This window comes from Agrilus planipennis, unplaced genomic scaffold (genome assembly GCF_000699045.2).
Source record: "Agrilus planipennis isolate EAB-ADULT unplaced genomic scaffold, Apla_2.0 scaffold109, whole genome shotgun sequence".
Classification (NCBI taxonomy): domain Eukaryota; kingdom Metazoa; phylum Arthropoda; class Insecta; order Coleoptera; family Buprestidae; genus Agrilus; species Agrilus planipennis.
The window spans coordinates 662,232-683,911 of NW_020438934.1; the positions used below are offsets into that span (position 1 = coordinate 662,232).

Genomic DNA, 21,680 nt, shown 5'->3' on the forward strand with positions numbered 1-21,680 from the left:
AAGCACTTGAACTAAGTCAGCACAAAAACGCAAGAGGCACTTGTGTAATCTTACTAATAATCGATGGAGATACTCTGTACATATTTGTAAATATATATATAATTAAGTCGACTTCGTTGCAAGAGTGCTATTTTTTTCTACCTTCCACCAAAGAATTAAACAACACACCTTATTAATTTAACGCGTGTGCTGATATTCCACTTACAATAGTAAGTTCCCGAATATCTGCCTGTGAAATTTAACATTCCAGAAACATGCAATTCCCACTTCGGGAACCACTGATCCAAAAAAATAAAATATAATGACATTTTCTTTCATCTCTTTTACCTGTAATGTTAGTAATCGTACACATTTTGCGATTGTTAAAAAAACGTACTGCAGGTCTTTCTCCGGAGCGTAGCTCAATAGCAATCAAATCGGGAAATGTTCCGTAAGAGAAATAAAACGGACCATCTGCAAAAGTCAGCTTTCTTACTCGAGTCAGTAAATATTTGCTACAGTGTGTAATCTTGCAACGCGTAATATACACTTATGCTCCCCATTTCGAAGAACAATGTCATAAAGAAATGTCTGTGATGTCTCTAAATACTGATTGGATGTACGCTATCAAATATTTTATTTCCTCGACTGGATGGACCAGACGATGAGTTGCAGATAATCAAAAGGGAGACGAAGATGAAAAGTGAAATGATCGTGTGTGTGTCAAAGCAAAAACTGTCTGAAAAGAACGCGGCCTGGCGTAGAGAGAAACACATATCTTTGGCTTTTCGGCCAATAAAACTTGATTCGAGGATTCACCCCTAAATCGCCCTATTTATGACAGTTCTGCCGGTGTCCGATAACGACCCTGACTGCCTTTCTCACACCAAACACGTATACACAGGTAAAAAGGCAAAACATCTATTAGATGCATATAATTAAAGTTCATTAAGTTATGAACACCTAACAAAACGGACGACGGAATATCTTATGGAATAAAACTTTAATTTTAATAAGTTTAATACTAACCTAGAGATCGTCTCGGGATCTCTGTTCGATGCCTCACGATAAATCCATTTCAAAGTTTAAGTAAATAATTATCCTGTGTTATATTTATTCAATTTGCTTTTGTTCTTTTTGAATATTACCCCTTTTTGGTACTGTAATCAATTTCTGAGGACATATTTCTCGATTTCACATTTAGGGCAAAAAGTAGGAGAATGTATTCAAACATTTGTCGTTTGATGTTTATTTCAGAAATTGCCAGTTACTTTTAGAATTGATGTGTAAAGGTTGTTTGTCTATATGGACGATGGATGCAGTTTAAGGAGAGAAGGAGAAGGAGTCTAATTTGTTCCAGCAGCCCAGAGCATATAACTAATAATTAAAAGCCGTTGCTTGTGTGTATGGTGTTTTCCCATCGGGTTTTTATGATTTTATTAAAGAGGGAGCGTCGTCGTTCTTTGTGTCCGTGGCAAATCATGAATTCCGTCCGTAATGCCAACCGTTTTCCGCTTTGTACCTATACACTTATATATGCTATATGTAAATCAAATTTTCCAAGTATTCCTTGAAAGAAGGCTATTCATTCCGTTTTTGTTCCGCCCTCGAACAATGGCCATTTCTTTTGGGGTTTTATGGAACTTTTAGACTCGAGATTTATATCCACAAAGGCGAAGGATAATTACTTTTTTTCTATTCCCGAGTGCTCGTTGCTGCGCACATACCGAAATCTGATGTTCGAATTAAAATGTATTTGATTCGCCTTCCCGAGAGTCATCACGTTTCTTTTTAAAATGCCTAATTACCATTGAAACAGCGATACCGATACTATATTTAACTGACGTTGCCTATAACGTACGATCCTATAGTACCTATTAAGATCTACCATACACCACCTAGCGGAAAAACTTGTAAAATAGAATAAAGGACAAATTTTCATGAGAATGATGCGCGTCATCGTAAAACTGTTCGAACAAAAAGTTGGTCTCTACCGTAAAATAATGTAACATGAAAATATGTTCACGTCTTCTATATGTGGATTTTAAGGCATTAATTGAATAATTTAGAAAATTTTATAATATATATGTAACCGAATTAAGTCAATACTAATATAATTTACAATATTAATAATTGAGATTGACTCTAAAATTCTCAACATCTGAAGGTTCCCTTTCGGATTTACTTTTTTCGAAGTTTGATAATACGGAAATTATTATACAATTGCATTCACTCTTAATAAAATTCCTTTTTCGAGGGTTTGCTATCGGCCCAATCAAATATTTTGCCAATACTAATTGTTTTATTTCGTTTTAAGGAATAAGGAGTATGATTTTTTTTATGTCAACTCTATGTTGTTTACTTATAGTTATCACGGTCAAGTTTAAAGTCGACATTATAAAAAATATACATACATACAATATATGCATATATTGCATCGAAACCCTGGTTAGAATACCAAATTGATGGAATAGACACCAGCTCATGAACAGACTGCACACTTAGGAGCCTCGTGATCAAAACTAAATTGATCCGTCTTAGACATACGTATAAATTATGTTGGAAAAATAGGTTCACTAACTGATCGATCCAAAGCATCAGACAAGCAGATTTCAATTGTTGTTTGTAAACTGCAGTCGATTTTCCACACACAAGAAGTGTAAACTACGACTAATCATGAAATAAAACCACTGCAGTTTACATGGTGGTACAATACCTACCACCTATGGATCACCCGTTGCATTCATCCATTTCAACTCGACTAAATTTATAAAGAGAATGCCTCAAGTAGATTCTAGGCCTCATGTAGCAAATGAGGAGCACGCCGATAAAGGAACTTCCCCATAGATTCCTCATAAGGGTTTTATGAGGTAAACCTAAAACACACGTAACCTCAAAAAGTTAGGCATTCTCACTATCTGCCCTTGAGGATCGGAGATTCCTCACGAGGGTCACATGCAGCACTCATGATAATGTGTGCTTTATGGGGCAGTCCACACAAGGCAATGTTGCTAGCCTAATAGGGACCTTACCTACACTTCCCTAACAGTCGAGTCGGAAATACGTTTTCTAAATTTTTAATATAATTCTTAGCTATATCTATCGGTTCAATTTTGATGATTTTTACCTTTTGTTCTACTACATTGTATAAGAATTTCGGCCATACCATGTCAGTTTTTAAAGATTTACGGTTTTATGTCATAGACTGAATTTTCACAAATCCAATTATTGGGCATATGGTTATGGACATGTTCTTTTTTGCTTTTGATCTCGAAAAGGCATAACGTTAATTATTCATACTTTTGTTTTGTCAAATTGTATGCTCGTTGGACAAACAAGTGCCAGGATGAATGTTCATCCAAAACCTGTTGTGGGTTGAAATGTAAAGTTATTCCGGTCTTCCACTTTTGGAAACAGTAATTGCTTTTGCTTGTATTAAGTGTGGAATATTATGGTCTTGAAGGATTGTCTTAATCTCCAATTTAGAATCTTTCCAATTTATTTTAGGGATTATCAACACATTTTTCCGATTTAGTAAATCCTTCAACTAGATTCATGAGTTGTTAAAGTAACTTGTTTATTGACATTGTTGTTTTCGCGGATTCCGTGTCATCTTCACTGAATGTCAAGATGAAATCTCATCGGAATTAAGGGGACATATTTGGCCCTGAAATTATCATATTTATAAAGAGTAAATCGATTAAAATTTCGAAGTGGCGCAAAATAATTCTGGATTAGGCAGATTCCAAAGATGTTTCGTATAATTGTCAGTCCAACCAAGCCCATGACGACCGCACCGTATATGAAGAAATGCATGCGCAAAGCGTTAAGAAGGTCCGTAATTGGACAAGTCGTTTTCAAATTTACATATCTACGATATCGGTAGCAGGCGGTCAGCAATTGCATGCGGCCGCTGAAGCCGGTCGGATGCACCTGTTTTTTGGACTGAGCGACTGGAAAAATGAGCAATGGGAGTGGTTAGACGTACGTACAATTATTGTCGCGGCAGCCAATCAGGTCGGCGATGCATAATGTTGCATATCATGCTGACTTTATCGCGTACCTACCCACGGCTTGCACCTTCTCGCTTCCTCTTACTGTTATTATTGTAATTCCCAAGATGGAAGGCTGCCGATTTATGATCGATACGTTACTCGACTCCGATATACCTACATACATTAGGTACTAACAGATTTTCATACCTATACAATAGCTACCTACTTAATATACGTCAGGGGTCTTGAGAAAGCGTTCTCGCTTCCATAGGAACATGTCGAATTTTGATTGTTGGACGCAACCGAGAAAGATGAGAAACACGTTTCACTGGAATTTAAAATGAAGCGGGATCCTGTTTTGCCAAGGAAACTGCGAATAGGATTGGATTTTTAGAATTTAGAATTAATGATGCGGTATGTCCATGAGCTGCGAATCAACAGGACACATGAAATCACTATATAATTATGTGTTACGTATATAGATGTAGATTTGTAATGATATCTCCTCTTAAGGTGTCCGACTTTCTGGAATTGGGCGATTATTCATAAAACACTTAACAGAATCATTCATCATCATCATAAGGTCGTCAGTCCTAAGACTGGTTGGACATGTACCTCCACTCTTTCCTATCCTGAGCTAAACTTCGCATTTCCCTAAAACTAGAACAGCCCACATACTCAACTATTTGCGAACAATAATCTAATCTAGGTCTACCCCTACCCCTCCTAACTCCTGTTTCTGCCTCTAATATGTCTCTGACTAGACCTTCATGCCTAAGAAGGTGTCCTACCAACCTATCTCGCCTATTTTTTATTGACTTCTCCTATTCTTTTCAATACCTCTTCATTTCTAACCTTTTCTACCCACGATATCCTCATCATCCGCCTATAACACCACATTTCGAACGCTTCTAACCTTTTCTTTTCCGCCGCGCCCACTGTCCATGTTTCGCATCCGTACAGCGCCGTGCTCCAAACATACACCTTTAACAACCTTTTTCGAATTTCTAAATTAACCGTTCGCGAGCATAGAAGTGACTTCTTTTTATTAAAGGCGACACGACCCTGAATAGAATCATTAGATTAAATTAATAATAATAGGTAATTCTATTTTGACTATTGATTATTTCAAATCTGGGAGATAGTAAGCAAAATGTGTTCACAGCTAAAGCCTTCAACGTCCTGTTGTTCTGTTGACTATAATCAGGCAAGTGATTTATAGTTGCAATATTTGCACAACTTACAGCAACAGATTAAACGAAACAATATAATCATTTGCCTTTTACTGCAATAATTTTTCTATCATGAATTCCTGGTACGAAATTTGTACATTTTTTTGTAGTAGATGCGTTTTCTTGCTGTTGATATTCCATTGCTTCTGTCTTTCCTAAAATATAACAAACCCAGTGGGTAATGCTTTTTCGAGACATTTGTCGATAAAACGGGGTGTTTTCCCTAACTTCCCGGGAGACTCTTTTATTGATATCGTATTTATAGGTATTATAGATTTTGTCGGCTGATTGAATGTTTATGTAACAGAGCGGGAGCTGCGTTTCACTGCCAGGCTTTTATAGCATCTACCGTACATGGATTCTTTATTTGGGGTTAAACTCTATTCTAGTCGAATTTGAAAAAAATTCAGCCATATGACATTTTCCACTTTTTCATACAGTTTAATAGAAATCCTCTAGGGGCTTATTATATTCTTATAAAGCTTTAAATAAATGTAAAAGGATGGGTGTCAATAAGATAGGTATATTTTCCCCTGAAGAATTTTTGGTTTTTATTCTTGTATATATTTACTAAAGGTAATTGTAATTAAGATAAAAGTCAAACAAAGTCAAATACTTTAATATGTATGTGACAAGGAATAATCGTTTTTTAAGGTAAGCAAGTTAACAAAGCAAATTATATTATCATTAATTAGTTATTAAAATAGTAAGAATGATTAATCTGAGTTTTCGCTATTATTATCAGAACACTGTGACATAGCGGCGTCGAAGATGTAGTTACTGTAATTGACCATTTGAGATTTTTTTCTTCCAAGTACCTGTTGTGTCCTAAATACCAGAGAACTGCAGCTACATGTGCACAACAGCCCACGACTCGTGTACATACTTTACACTGGCAGTACCATCCACAAACTGGTGGTGAAAGACAATTATTATATTGAATCCATGCATTAGGTATATATTTTTTGAAGATGAATGTCGCGATTGTAATTGAGCACGGATTATCCCATTTCTTTCCTTATGAACATACAGCTCATACAGCCCTAAATCATTAAACTGCTCTACCACTTACGTATACGTTCGCGCAATATATGAGCGCACTGGACCAACAGTATTGAAAAACTATATTAATTGGGTTCTATGCTATTATTGAATTTTTCGTGAATTAGAGGGGAAATTACTAAGGTTATTGGCACCCATCCTTTTTACTTGTCTTCATACCAATGTGCCTACATGAACCATAAAATAAACAAATTAAGAATTAAAGAGCAAAGTAGTCTACTAGAAATTATTGATTCATTTTGATGTTTTTAATTATGCCCAGTTCATAAAATGAATACCACGGAGTTTAAATAAATAAATAATTAGAAATAGTCGCGGGTCAAAGCTGGTAATAAATAAATGTTGAGAAAAAGACAAGGCGAGGCAGTCCACATAAGAGCAATGCCAACCAAAGGAAAAGTTAAGGCAATGGCTGTGATTTCCGTTGAACATTGATTAATAAACTTCAGTAATGAGTGTTATAATTAGCTGTAGCGATATAGGCGAGGAGGACCAGTTTACGGGCCCCCCGTAGTGTGAGACTGTTTAACAGCGGAGCCCTCCGGGGGGCCAACTTCCAACTGAAATCCATTATTCTGCCCTTTGTTACACTATAACTTCGCACGTTTTCATCTTTTGGCATGTGCCAATGTATCTATGTATGTATGTATATATGAACATTATCAGGACCTGATAATCCTGAAACTTGTGTAGCTGAGAAAGATTTATTTTAACTACAATGGGTGGCATCCTAAATAATTATAATTTATTAATTGTAAAATTGCTAAACCAACAAAATGCCTCATAAAAATAAGCACAAGGATCATAAGTCCAAATATTATAAAAATAATGCATATTGAATTAGGCCGAGTATTGTTCGTTCCCGTTATTTTTGTTACAATTATTATCATTCTAAACCCAATAACTCAGAATTCGAGAAGTAAATCAAGAACACTTTATTATCAATTTTTTATATCTTTATGGTCAAACCCGATCTTATCATGCGGCTCCAAAAGTCACTAACTGTATGAATTAAACGAAAAACACAGCCGGGACTGTATAAAAATTATATGTTATTACAATAGTTATAATAGTAAAAAATAGTTTTATTACTATATAGACGTATACTGTGAAAGGATAGAAATGAAGAGACATTAGAAACAGTAGGAAAACAGAGGGATCTACGAAACTCAATAAGAAATACGGATTGATAGAGTCCACTTTCTCAGGCATGAAGGGTTGGTTAGAGACATGTTAGGGGCAGAAGCAGAAGTGAAGAGGACCAGAAATAAACCTAGATTAGATTACAGTTCACAAATAATTAAGAATGTGGGATGTTCCAGCTTTAGAAAAATGCGAAGATTAGCTCAGTAAGATTTAGCTTAGGATAGGAACCAACCAGTCTTAGGATTGACGATCATGGTGATGATACACGTAGCGTTTTGATGGTCATTGAGCTTAACTTTTACAAAAGTTATGTACGTACCTTTGAACACATGTGTGTTTTTGCTTAGGGATGCAAAAAAGCAAAAAATTAGTCTTTGTTATTCATATTAGCAAATTTTCGAAGTCACAAAACTGGCATATGTTAATAAAACTTTTTAGAACCACTGAAACTTATAAGTCCACCCCTTTTCTCACGTCATCTTATTTTATGGTATTCATTTAGGAGATATAATTAACTAGCTGTAATTATACAAAAATAAACTTAAAGGATTGTCGATATTGATGTATGTAGATTATAAATATAATAAAAAAAAACTACTTTGACTATATGCTTTTGTATAGAGTAGGGAATCAAGTTACATATGGGGAAAAGGTTTTTTATTTATACGAAACCAACAACTTACGTTTCGCCTCAAATATGAGGCATCTTCAGGGTTAAGTTTTTAAGTTATAAGATTTGAAAGCCCAAGAATGCGGTAGTTTTGTCGTTGAACATAATCCAGTGAAACATGGATTTATATTTAATAAATTAGAATAATTAACTAAAATCATTTATAACACAATGTATAGATAAAATATGTAGCTTGATTTCCTACTCTATACGACACATTTTTGGGGAAGAAAGGGCAACAGTATACTATGCTTTTATGTCATTAGGAAATATTAATGCATAAATGGTAAGAGCCGTTTTTTATGCTGTATTTGATTTTATAGTAGCGGGAAATACCTACTTATTAGAAGCCGATCAATAATGTGGTGATAATTCATGAAACTAAAATATGCTCATATTAACCTTGCAAGATTTGCCACTTACAATATGTACGATAAACTACATGCAATATAAATGTTTACACAGGCGCCTAATTTCTGTAATCATATAATTATTTTTCTTTTCAGCTGTGTTGCAGAAAAGACTTCGCAGAGAGAGACGTCTCCGAAAAAGGCTTCAGCAAGATTTGGAAACGGAAATAAAACGAAAAGTGCAACTAGAAGAAGCTTTGAAAGCTGCTGGTGGTTCAGAACAGCTTCGAATAATAAACGGTACGTGTCTCATTGTAAAGCAATTCCAAAGTTTACATACTTACAGAATTACGCAGCTATTTACATGACTTTGGACTTGTATTTTGTACCGTGTATCTATAAATAGGATTAGAAAATTTGTAAGTCAAAGAAATCTTAAAATTTAAGTTTGAATTGTACATACTTTTAGAGACTCATTTGTTCAGTTAGAATTTTTTATGAATTATCCTAGTAATACTCAATCAGTGCCCGACTAGAATTTTGAGGTGAGTGCAGGTAGGGTCCCTAAGTGGGTAGCCACACTACCTCTTGTGGTCCCCATGAGGTTGCCCCCTAGGGCAAGCAAGGGGCATATAGAGTCTTGTCGCATTTGCGCATCATCAGAAATGCCGCATGTGGCCCTCGCAAGGAAAAATTAGTGTTAACCCATTAAAAATTTTTGGAAAAATGAACTTTATTATTAATGAAAAAAATACAATATATACATATATCACTTTGATACTACAATATTGTGCCATTGGGCTGTTTTGTAGTCAATAATACTTTAAATTGCGATCGTTTTACTCTTGTTCGACCTGATGCGTCTGGTTTTAGTTGTCTTGTATATTAACAATATCAGACGACGATATAATTGTGCAAGGGGATTATTATTATAAGATTTTTCATTTTACCGAGAGTACTCTCAAACGGATTTACCTTATCGACCCACCATAAGATAAAGTATTTAAAAATTTAATTATTTATTAAGTTTATACATATGATAGGTTTGCCCCTTAAGACCGCTATGAAAAACTCATAAGGTAATCCTCATTTCAGTATCACCACTATTTTTGGTGGGATTTTCATAAGGAATCTACGGGGAAATCCCTATATCGGCACATTAGCCACATGAGGCTCGCACACTGCATGGGTCATGCCCCCTATAAATTCTAGTCGGGTAATACTGTATTTTATGATTTCCTGTTTAAGTAGAGGAAGTTTTTGGGACTTGATGGGAAGAGAACAAACAGTAACTTCTTTTGTTTCTTATGTTTAGCAAGACTTGAAATGTCGAGATACTATAAGTACTTTGCATAGAGTGCATTAGTCTAAAGATTTTGAAGTAAATGGAACATAATGACAAATATGGTAAATTATAATTAAATTAATAAAATCTAAACCACTATAGAAAAGAACTTTAAACAATATTACCGGTCGTCCCCAAGATGTTTGTGTTATTTTCTTCACAAAAACTAAATTTCACCGCGGCCTCATCAATTTCAAACAATACAACAATGGCCGAGTCGGTAAATGGGAATTTAATTTCTGAACGGGATTCGAATCGTTTCGTTGTTCGACGAACGAGGATCGGTTGTCGGTAAACTTTAATAACCATTTTAATAAGAAAGCACAAGCGTCTTAACCTGTTCGAATCAGTCCCAAGTTAAGAACCCCGGGGGTAATTAAGGCTCAAGGGATCTCTCTTTCTCGCGGACCACTCTTTCACTCACCGACGTGTTTTGATACTACCTTGATCCCCTGCATTTTATTTCAAATTACGATTAGTTTCGAAGAAGAAGATCCGTCTATTCAATGCATTTAAGACGACCAGAAGCCGTTGTTACAAAACTATCATTGAACACCTAGAATCATTCATGGAAAATAATGATATATACAAATGAATCAAACGCGAAAGATGTGTTAAAATGCTAATTCTTGAATCGGCTAAAGCCAATAACACACTTATATACTGTTAGTGCCATTTAGTACTCCTTAGTGGATAGCTCAACCACGGTATAGTAGCGAAATAGAAATCATCTTCGATATTTTTAAAACTGATACCACAAGTCGAGTTTCATTAATTCTTAAGCGTTTTTATAATAAAAAAATCATATTTATTTTATCCCTTTCATAAAGCGGTTTACAGTAATTAGCTTACTTTTACTCTAATTTCTGAAAGCAATTTAAGGTACATTGAGAGTGTATGTGACACGACAACATCTCATCATCTTAAAATTAGTGTGCATCCTGACAGCATATTGCAAAACCGGATCATGATCATACTCTCCTACACTGTCCACAATTTATGATGAATGACCATAAACTAATGTTCTACCGACATAGATATTTACTCTTAATAGCAAATAGTCTACAGAATCGGTTCTAAACGCTTCCGTGTTTCTCACCATTTGTGTTCACGATAAAATATCTTCTAATTGGCATTGCCATTTCCCATATAACGTGAAGGCAATCTTCGTTGCCGCAATCAACACGTCGCATAACGTCCCTCGGCCTGAAAATGAACTACGAGAGCCGGACAATTACGTTCGCCAACAACCACATCCTTCATATTGATCACGAAATCCTAAGGGCTCAAGCGATATTATACAAATCAATCGAAGTATTTCTGTTATGAACTTGTGCAGTTGTGCACCACATTTATATAGTAGAAGAAAAGAAAATGTAATATGCCTTGCTTGATCGATAAATAATTTGTACATATGTACGTAATATACAGGTAAGGCAAAGTGTTCGCCGAACATAGGAATTTCACATGTTTCTGTTAGCTTTTTTGAAGTGAAACTTCTATATACACGGGGTTTTACGATTTTTTATATCGAAACGAAAAAGCGTTACGGCCGCATGGAGGGGGTAGACGGTATATTGCGTGGTGAGAGGCAACAGTGGCGCAGAGAGAGAAACGCTGGCGGTGACGGAGAGATGGCAACGGCTGTATTAGATTGTTACAATGCGCAACCGCGCGGAGAGCATGGAGTCCGTTAGAGTCCCAACGGCGTGTGCTGTGCTCAGCTGTTGGTTTCTTATCTCTGCTCTCCATGTGGCTGGGCATCATTGCCTCTATTTGCGATCTGTGTAAAAACCAAATCATAATTTGCAGTAAACCCGTGAAAACGAAACGTGTGCTGGGACACATAGTAGAAGTGAAACTTCAACGGACAAGTGGAAAAACGAATGGTAACGGACAAGTAGAAAAACAAATCGCAACAAAATTTTTACTTTAAGTTTTACGGGTAGATTGTTAATGTACTTGCCCTGCCCTGCCCGTAAAACTTCAAGTAAAAGTTTAGTCAGGTTTTCAAATTCAGTTTTGAACTGATCCTAGTAGTAAATCATCTAATCTATAGAAAAAGTAACATTTATATATGGACACAATATGCTGTTAGTTGGGTAACCTCCGTCACGACAATAAACACGTCAATTCAAAGTAAACAAGAAAATATAAATTTAGCAAAAGAACCTATTAATGTTAGTACAACCCAACTTTTTTTTAGGAATAAATGAAAATCAGAGAAAAGGCTTTTCTAATCCGAAACATAAAACTTTTAATAAATGGTTCAGTAAATTAAGAAGCACAGACATTCTTGTTCTCTTGTTTGCGGTCATGCAGTTTAATATTTTACAACGAAACCGTCCTTTTATTGCAGAAAGTTTTCATCAAAATGAAACTCAGCAGCAACACCAACAACAGAAACTTCCAGGAATCCATAAGTCGGCAGCTAGCAGTAGTAGTTCTACAACAAACGCCCACATGAGAGACGTTGCTGCTGAACGGGAACGTCTGGAACAGCATCAATCGTTGCAACAGCAGCAGCAAAGGTCCTCTGAATCCTCCTCGGTAGGAAGCGTAGACCACAGAGAACCTATGGATAGTCCTCAGCATCAACAGCAGCAGCAGCAACAGCAACAGGTCGCCCCACATTCTTTTATGCAACCCCCACGGGAAGCACCACCTCCGCCGCCTCCATCTGACACTAAACCCTGGAGCTTCACTGGTCTCGATCTCATCAATTCCGGCGCCGCTTTCTGGCAAAATTATTCAGGTACTTTCCTATTCTTCTTCTCTTTTTCATAATTTCTATTCCAGTCGTCTAGGGTGGCGCCAACAATGGGAAAAATTAAATATAGCAACAGTCATCCAAGTTCGTTAAATTATTTATTTACTATCCTTATTTGATGATCTCCAAATAGTGCGAAAGTAGTCGTTAAACATAAAACGCGTTTAACTCTTAACAATTCAATTCTTGGAACGTAACATTTATTGCTAAGATACTTTGTAAAAGTGCCGACGTTTTTTACATATCTTAGAATGTGGAACTTTAGAAACCACCTCGTTCAGCTTTTGCAAATACTTCAATAATTGTTGTAGTCAAATATAGAAAATTTTTAATTTATCAAAGCAAACTGTGTTACAATGTTCCGAAGGTGTTCGGTCCATTGTTTAACGGAATAAAAACGATGTAACGAAGAGCATTCTTTAGCGAGTCTGTTGTTCAACAATGTTGTCCGGTAGCACGGCGGCATAACGAGTTATTTATTGTTTAACTTGAGGCGATCATCGGCGATTGGTTCGAGTTTCAATTATCAGTAAGAGTAGTAAGATGAAGAAGAACGTCCCGGATAAGTAAGTCTTAATACAACCATCAAAATCGAGTGTGCGCGGCGCGGCCAATGAGCTCCGCTTGGGCAAAAAATAATCGACAGTTTTTTACATTAATTATGATGAAAGTAAAAAGCATTTAAATGGAACATGTCGTGTAATAAGCCGCCTATGACATGCAACTTCTGAGCACATCTCTTCACGTATCCAATTATGAACCGGTCTCAGTGCGACTGCTTATTAACAAAATAATTAGACACGTAACCTACGGCATAATTCAGTGCCCTTTTACAATGAGCATAAATGATTCATACGGTTTCCAATCTCATGTCGTTCAATTATTATGCTTTTTCTTTGAAGACGTTTCGCCTCTATTATTCCTATTGTGTCGGCATTAGAATTGGTACCAGGCATAACACTGTAATAAGTAACAAACAAAAACATATATACTGTATCAGTACGTATACCTACACCTACATATATTTCTGCTGTGATAGATTACCGTGGAAGATACTAAAAAAGCAAATCTAATTTAACCGCAACGAAAATTCTGTTTCCATTAATTTCTATGCGGTATCTTACAATGTATTGTACGCTTAATAATAAAAAGAGGATCTAAATGAATTAATATTCGAATCAAAAATAGCAAAAGTTGACGGAATTTAAAATTAGGCACTTTGTTGAACAAATTGGATAATAGTAATCTTATTCATTTCAACGTTGTCATCAATAGATACACAGACAGTGAAAGTGCCTCTTTTTTTTTAAAATTACGCATAGAGATAGTACTCGAAAAAAGTAATATGCCACATAATCAATTGTGGCTGGCAAAGGTTCGAAATGGACCTAATACGTGCTAAAATTTATTGGAAATCGATGCAAACTATTTTTAGTAAAGTTGTCATCATCATTAGGTCATCAGTCCTAAGACTGGTTGGACACGTACTTCCACTCTTTCCTATCCTGAGCTAAACTTCCCTAAAACTAGAACAACCCACATCCTTAACTATTTGCGAAGAGTAATCTAATCTAGGTTTACCTCTACCTCCTAACTCCTGTTTCTGCCTCTAATATGTCTCTGACTAGACCTTCATGCCTGAGAAGGTGTCCTACCAACCTATGTCGCCTATTTTTTATTGACTTCCATAGAGTCCTCTGTTCTCCTATTCTTTCCAATACCTCTTCATTTCTAACCTTTTCTACCCACGATATCCTCATCATCCGCCTATAATACCACATTTCGAACGCTTTTAACCTTTTCTTTTCCGCCGCTCCCACTGTCCATGTTTCGCACCCGTACAAACATACACCTTTAACAACCTTTTTCGAATTTCGAAATTAACCGTTCGCGAGCATAGAAGTGACTTCTTTTTATTAAAGGCGACACGACCCTGCGCTATCCTCTGCTTTACATCCCTACTACTCCTTCCATCTTCATTTATCTGACTTCCTAGGTATCTAAAATCAGCCACTTCTTCTAATTTTTCGTCTCCTATCTTTATATTCGCTCTTTCCCTACTTTTTCTTCCCTTGCATATCAGTATTTGAGTTTTACTTTTATTTATTTTCATACAGTACTGATCTGTCAGTACCGCTTTCATTTTATTTAAAGCTATCTCTAGGTAAAGTTGTAAGAGATAATTATTCTATAGCATTGCATGTAAGTATGATGGAAGGGGGACTTTTGACCACCTAAATTACCTACCCTGCAAACCATGTTTTCAAACACCTTGAATCCAATACTTAAATTCAACCATTTACGTCAAGATGAGAGCCACTTTCCTATATGATATTATAAAAATCGTTTATAAGACAGAAAACATTACATTTTAGCTCTTTTATTTATAGTTAAAAAAGCAAGCCATATTTTGTATAATTATAGTAAATTTTAACCGCGTGAATATATTTTTTCAATGTTTAGACTTGAAGTGTTGGGGGCTTTTTTGGTATAACTTGTACAATTGGATTTTCTAGATTTTATGGGAAGTTACCTTCATTTTCCGTCACTTCGGTATCGAAAATTTTAAGCGCAATGGAATTTTTGCTGACTACCATGCTGATGGCCTTAAAGTATCTTAATCCTCTCTCACTGGTGATGAAAATTATTAATAACGCCTTCATTAACGTATTTCATACCGAAAATTATTAAAAATGCTCCCTCTAACGGCGATTATAGATGTTGGAATGTAAATTTCTTTAGCTAAAGTGACCTTAGGTAGGTATATCAATTAGATGTACAAAGGTTTAAGTATTGATTAGTATAAATAGGTATAAAATTTACTGTCATTTCACCGTACCTAAACGAAAATTCGTTTCTATAGACAACAGAATCAAATATTACGCTGTAGTTCTTCTCGAAGCTGTATTGATTTGGTTATATCCTCTAATTAGTGGTTTATTTTCATTTTAAGTGAAGAAAATTCGTGTTTATATTCGATACAATAGAAAATCGAATGTACTTAAGACGCGTTGAGGTGGGTAGGCAATACATAAAGAGAAAAGCTTTGCTGCGATCCCTGTACACATAGATACTACCTACATATACATCGTGCTCATTACAAGGACTAGCAGCAGCGCAAGGTAAGTAAAATAAATCATGGCAAACGGTGCGACGATGGCGACCGTTGAAAATTGCTTTGTGTATATTTCGTGATATAACAAACAAGCGAACCTAAATCCGTGGACGCCGTATACAAACAACGAGAGAGAGAACTCCGGGGAAATATCCTCTTCGAGAACGGTAATTTACCAAGGAACTACGGAGAAAAGAGGACAGACGAATCACCGACGAAGACGGTGATGGTGTATGGTGTGTCTCAAGACAATGGCATAAGTGTCGCTTGAATATTTCTCGAATGGATCAAGAAGATACACAGGACCCGACCGTGCATTAGAATTCATAGGGCATAACAACCGTTTACAACATTAACGGGAACAAAGATTGTCCTCCAACGAGAATTAAACTCGTAAAATGCTTCAGAATAACGGCGGAACAGTTAGTCAACTTGGACTCCTTGGAAGGATTAAATTTTACGGGAACGAGTCGTAGTGTGGCTACTGAAATTTCTTTAATTAAAGTTCGGAAGTTGAAGGAAAGTACGACAGCTCTCCAAATGACATATGCCGTAAAGGTGACATCCATGAAAATTTCATCAGATCATCATCATCATCATTGGGTCGTCAGTCCTAAGACTGGTTGGACACACACCTCCACTCTTTCCTATCCTGAGCTAAACTTCGCATTTCTCTAAAACTAGAACAATTCACATCCTTAACTATTTGCGAAGAGTAATCTAATCTAGGTCTACCTCTACCCCTCCTAACTCCTGTTTCTGCCTCTAATATGTCTCTGACTAGACCTTCATGCCTGAGAAGGTGTCCTACCAACCTATCTCGTCTATTTTTTATTGACTTCCATAGAGTTCTCTGTTCTCCTATTCTTTCTAATAGATACCTTTTCATTTCTAACCTTTTCTACCCACGATATCCTCATCATCCGCCTATAACACCACATTTCTAACGCTTCTAACCTTTTATTTTCCGCCGCGCCCACCGTCCATGTTTCACACCCTTACAGCGCCGCGCTCCAAACATACACCTTAAACAACCTCTTTCTAATTTTTAAATTAACCGTTCGCGAGCATAGAAGTGACTTCTTTTTATTAAAAGCGACACGACCCTGCGCTATCCTCTGCTTTATATCCCTACTACTCCTTCCGCCCTAACTTATCTGACTTCCTAGATATCTAAAATCAGCCACTTCTTCTATTTTTCGTCTCCTATCTTTATATTCGCTCAGATATCTCTTCAAAATATTAGTATTTCAAATACCAGTAAATCAATGAAATAGTCATTATCACAGAATCGTTTGCTTCAACATTATTTTATCAGCGAATCACATCAACACTTCTACTTAAGTTTGTATCTATATACCTATATATACCTATAGAATTAAAAATATAATTAATTTAATGATCTCTTTAACAGAATCTAATGCATTGTCTAATTCTCATATTACCAAAACTTAAAATTATAATTCGTCAAATAATTGATCAATGACATCTTGGACGTAGATAGATAGGAGGCAACAGGGGCACTGTATCCCCAGTAAGGTCATTTACCCTAACCCCCCCCCCCCGAAAATATGACGAATCACGATATCGTTACAAAGTTTAAAAACATAGAAGCCAAACACATCAAACCTATATACACAGCTAATGAAACTGCCCCCCCCCCCGGGAAAAATCTCCCGATACGCCCATAAATAACATTCAAAATATGTCTGTAGACACTAAATTAGATAACTCATTGTTTCAATTTTTGATTTTAAATCGGAATTTTTTTTGTAATTGGAGAATGAAGTTTATACTATACAAAATTAATTAAAAAGTAACGTTTGTGTCAATAAAAGAGCCACGATGTTAAATTACTGTAGCAGTCGTATATATTTGATTCGTATCACATCTGTCTGGCTTAATTTATTCATTATCCATAATTGCTAAAATAATTAGTTTTAAATGTTATTATTAAAATACAAGTGTTTTAAATTTTTACTGTCGTTTGGGTCTACATTCATCACAGAGCAGCAAGCGATCTTAATTGATAGTTTTCAGCTCATCAAAGTTTAATTGTCGACCTAACCACGGACCTTATACATGCGAATGACGTCCGCTCCGTGCTGATGTATATTGTACGTGTTTTCAAAAGTCCATATTAACAGCTGCGTACCGTCACTGGAAATCCAACTCTTGCGTAAAGCGTTAAACAAATCGTGTCTGAAATTTCTTATTTCCGTAATTAATTAAGTATGACAATCGAACCCATCGTTGGTAGTGGCAACGGCAATAATTGCGGGGGTAGCGGGGACGAGACAGCTGTTTTTTTGAACGGTTTCCGTCGTCACAATACGTTCGCCGCGTCACATTCGGCATGCTATTCAAACCGCATCGAATGGAATGACTTTTGTTGCCGACTCACATGGACTTCCACAGTCCGACGTACAAATTGAATCCTTTCAAGTATTTAAACTCAATTTGTGGCCATTTCACTTCGGCTACCGAATTATGTTGCTCTTTGTGTCCAAATCGGCATTTAATTGGAAGCGTTCGGGAAGTCCCGATCTCGATTCAGTAATACAATGGGCACAAGGAAGGTTGTCGAAAACACGTCTATGTACCTATACAGAACCTACTAACTAACTAACAGCTATCTCATACCATACGGCGGCATTTGTGTCAATGCGATGGCATTCTTTTTCGAATCGAAGTGGTGCCGGAACAAAACTGTTACGGCCTCTAAGATATCCATACTACCGATTTTCTGTTTTGCTTTGTCAGAAAGGAGACGAGGGGAAACCAATACTTTGCCCACAAAACTAATTTAGAACCATAACGTTTTGGGTAACGGTTTTTTCCTATATCGTTACTTAACGTACTTATTACTTACAAATTCAAAGCTTTAAACTCATCTAATGAGAAGAGAAACACAGGAAAGTGAGCAGTGTTAGCAAAGGAAGCAAAAATTCCGAAAAATTTATCAATTAACTTCTAACAAATAATTTCAACTTCAGCTTGTAACTTGAAATTTCGACTTGCAACTTGAAGGACCATAGTCTATCTAAATAAACAAAAACTACATGACTCTGACAACACTGACTTCATTCGCATTGCCTTTACCTACCCCAAAAATTATGATCCTAACCTAATTCAATTTAAAGCTTTCATTCGCTTGGTTGTAATCATTATATGTTACAGTAGGTAAAGAATATGTACTACTCTCGACCTTTCTTAAAATTTCCTTATCTTATTGTAAGATTTAGTGATGTTACGTTAGGATGCGTTTCAATAAGCATTTAGAGTTAAAAGTCAAAATTTCGAGTTGCAAACTCAAGTTATAAAAGCTGCTCTTAATAATGTCTAATAGAGGCTGCAAAATTTATGTGTACAGTAAATAATAATAGTAGCAATAAATACAAATACACATGGTAGTTTTAAGGAATCCATCGACTGGGATCAGCAAAAAATATTGTACAATTTTGTATATTGCTTTTAGAAATACAGAGGATTAGAAACGTTCATTAAATATCCACCCCATTTGTTACATTAGAGACATCAGTAATTAATTTCCATACACAAAGGCAGCAAAGCTTTGACGGATACGAAAGACGTAATTGTTGTTGTTGTGGCAATGGTACGTCCATTAGATCAGTTCCGGTGAGCTCCTGCGTCTTACCTCACTTCCGGAACTTAGTTCTCGGAGCCGAGAATAATTCAACAGCAACTTGCTACTTTAATCCGTAATGAATAGGTAATTAGTTAATATTGTGCAGGCTTCCTCTTGTCCACAAGCGTGGGAGGTGGGGGGGGGCAGTGGTCGTTGCCGCACTCCTGGCCGTCGCCATGCCACCCCCAACCTACCTACCCGACTTCCGCCACTGACTCAGGAAAGTCCGTACAAGTCGCCATCACCGTCTTGGGACTCATTACGGTCGCCCTTACATGTAGTTCGCCAGAACTTGTTATTGTCCGATAAGGAAGGATTTGATTGAATTAGACGTAATTACCATAGATTATTATGGATTACAAAGTAAACTAACTTTACCAACTGAACCTACTGTGTACAGCGAATTTCATTTAAGACGACGACGGGTGCTATATAACCAAAAAGGCTTTACTTCCGGATCCGTTTTGGAAAGTGGAAGTTAAGGGTGGCTTAAATATTATCAAAATGCCATTAGTATATCGCAAGTAAAAATTTTCTGTTATTTAAGTACTTATTAGCATCTCCTTTTTATTTTATTATCTACTGATAATCGCTATTCATTAAAAATTTGCATAACTATTTAAAAAAAGGGACGAACGTGTATTAATGTATACGCGTAAGAAATGAAACTTCTTTAGATTGCATATTAAAGTAGTACTTAAAAAAAAATAGATTAAACTATTGCATTAACTAATATCTAAACACCAGAAAATTCAAATTTATTTCAAGCGGACGGATGTGGAATATCGGTTTAGTTTTGTTAAAAGCTTTTACGCTTGCACCATACAAAACTGCAGAGAGGAATTACAAATCAAAACAAATACAAACGCATGTGCAATACATATACAGTACAGCGAAGGCGCAATCTGCTGGCAATTTTGGGATTATCGGTTGCTACTAACAGGTTACCTTCTAAAGGTCGTTAAAATGGCTCTTTTTAGTCGTATCTACCAGGGGTCACACGCGGCGCGTGACGCTGTGACGTATGACACTGTGACGCGTGACGTTAGGGTTTTTGATTTTATACTCTAGTAAATTTTCTTCCTACCGTCTACAGAGAACTTTCATTTGAAAAAACAAGAATTGGAAATGCTTGGAATGCGGATTTTTTCTGAAAAGACACAGTTTACTAGAATGGTTAGTACCGATATTTACTGTTTCAGATGGTACCACCTATTGAATAAAACAACGACACAACACGAGTGCTTTAGATTAGATCTTAAGCAGTTCCTGTTTGATTCTGTCATTTTCTTAACTCAATTTCCCAAACAGCACTTAACAGTTTTACATATTTACCATTGGTGAATAAATTTTCAACGAGATAATTATTTTTAAAATTTAGAAAAGTTCACTTTAAAAACCCCGCGGAACAACCAATTATAATAATATTAAGTCGGTTTACTGGGTTATTAAAGGATAATCAATTAATAGATATGCATATTTTTCGTTTAATTTTGCCGCCAATTTCTGTTCAATCAGGCGACGGATTTTTTAATGACTCTCTTTTAATTAGTTTACTTTACTCTCACTATAAAAGGTTCTCGCAATTCAACGCAGTCTTTAAAACCAGGAACGAAGTGTTTATAATGCAGCTTAACGCGAATGTCTTTCTACCTGGTGCTTTTACGTATAAATCTTGCTATCGTATGAATTTTAAACCAAGAAAAGTACCCATAAAACTAAATTGGAAGAGCTTCGAACCGCCATGTTTATGAAGGAGTTTTCGAAGTGACTTTTAAATTAGGAACACCACCCGACAACAGGTTGGAATCGAATTTTTTACATTTAAACTTCAAAAATCTCCTAATCGTCAAACACTAATTTTCTTCTCTAACTTTACAATAGCTGGAGCAACCCACATTTTATTTTGTTTCATTATTTATTATCTCTTGCCGATATGGTGTGTGCTCTACCGACCCCCTGGCATTGTACTATTGAAAAGAAGTATTATAAAAAAATTCATTTAAAATTTAGGGGTTTGTTTTTTGGAAAAACACTTGGACAAGTCAATCTTTATTTCTGATTGCAGTTTTTTTCATGGTACACAGGTAATTGTAGCTGTGTTTCATGTAGTTAGACCAATTACAAAATTACAAAATATCTAGATAAACTGCGCTTTACCCAAATGCTGAGAGCTCAAATATGCTAGTAGATTCGGTATGGATCCAACAAGATGGAGCACCCCTACACTATTCGCGAATAGTACGAAATTAACTTAACAATAAAAATCACTAACTTTTTGTAGGTACCCTGAAACCTAATCCCTTACAGTCAATATCATCATCATAAGATCGTTAATCCTAAGACTGATTGGACACGCACCTCTAC

General features: G+C 36.1%; 1 protein-coding gene across 3 annotated transcripts in view; it reads left to right on the forward strand.

Moving 5' to 3' along the window:
* LOC108737983 (dachshund homolog 1) overlaps window positions 1-21,680 on the forward strand; it is a 348,890-nt gene that overhangs the window by 319,477 nt on the left and 7,733 nt on the right. For all 3 annotated transcript variants that reach the window (XM_025974266.1, XM_025974268.1, XM_025974267.1), the window contains exons 9-10: window positions 8,591-8,734; window positions 12,139-12,534. In XM_025974266.1, coding sequence (XP_025830051.1) covers window positions 8,591-8,734; window positions 12,139-12,534 — 540 coding nt within the window. The remainder of the gene's footprint in view (window positions 1-8,590; window positions 8,735-12,138; window positions 12,535-21,680) is intronic.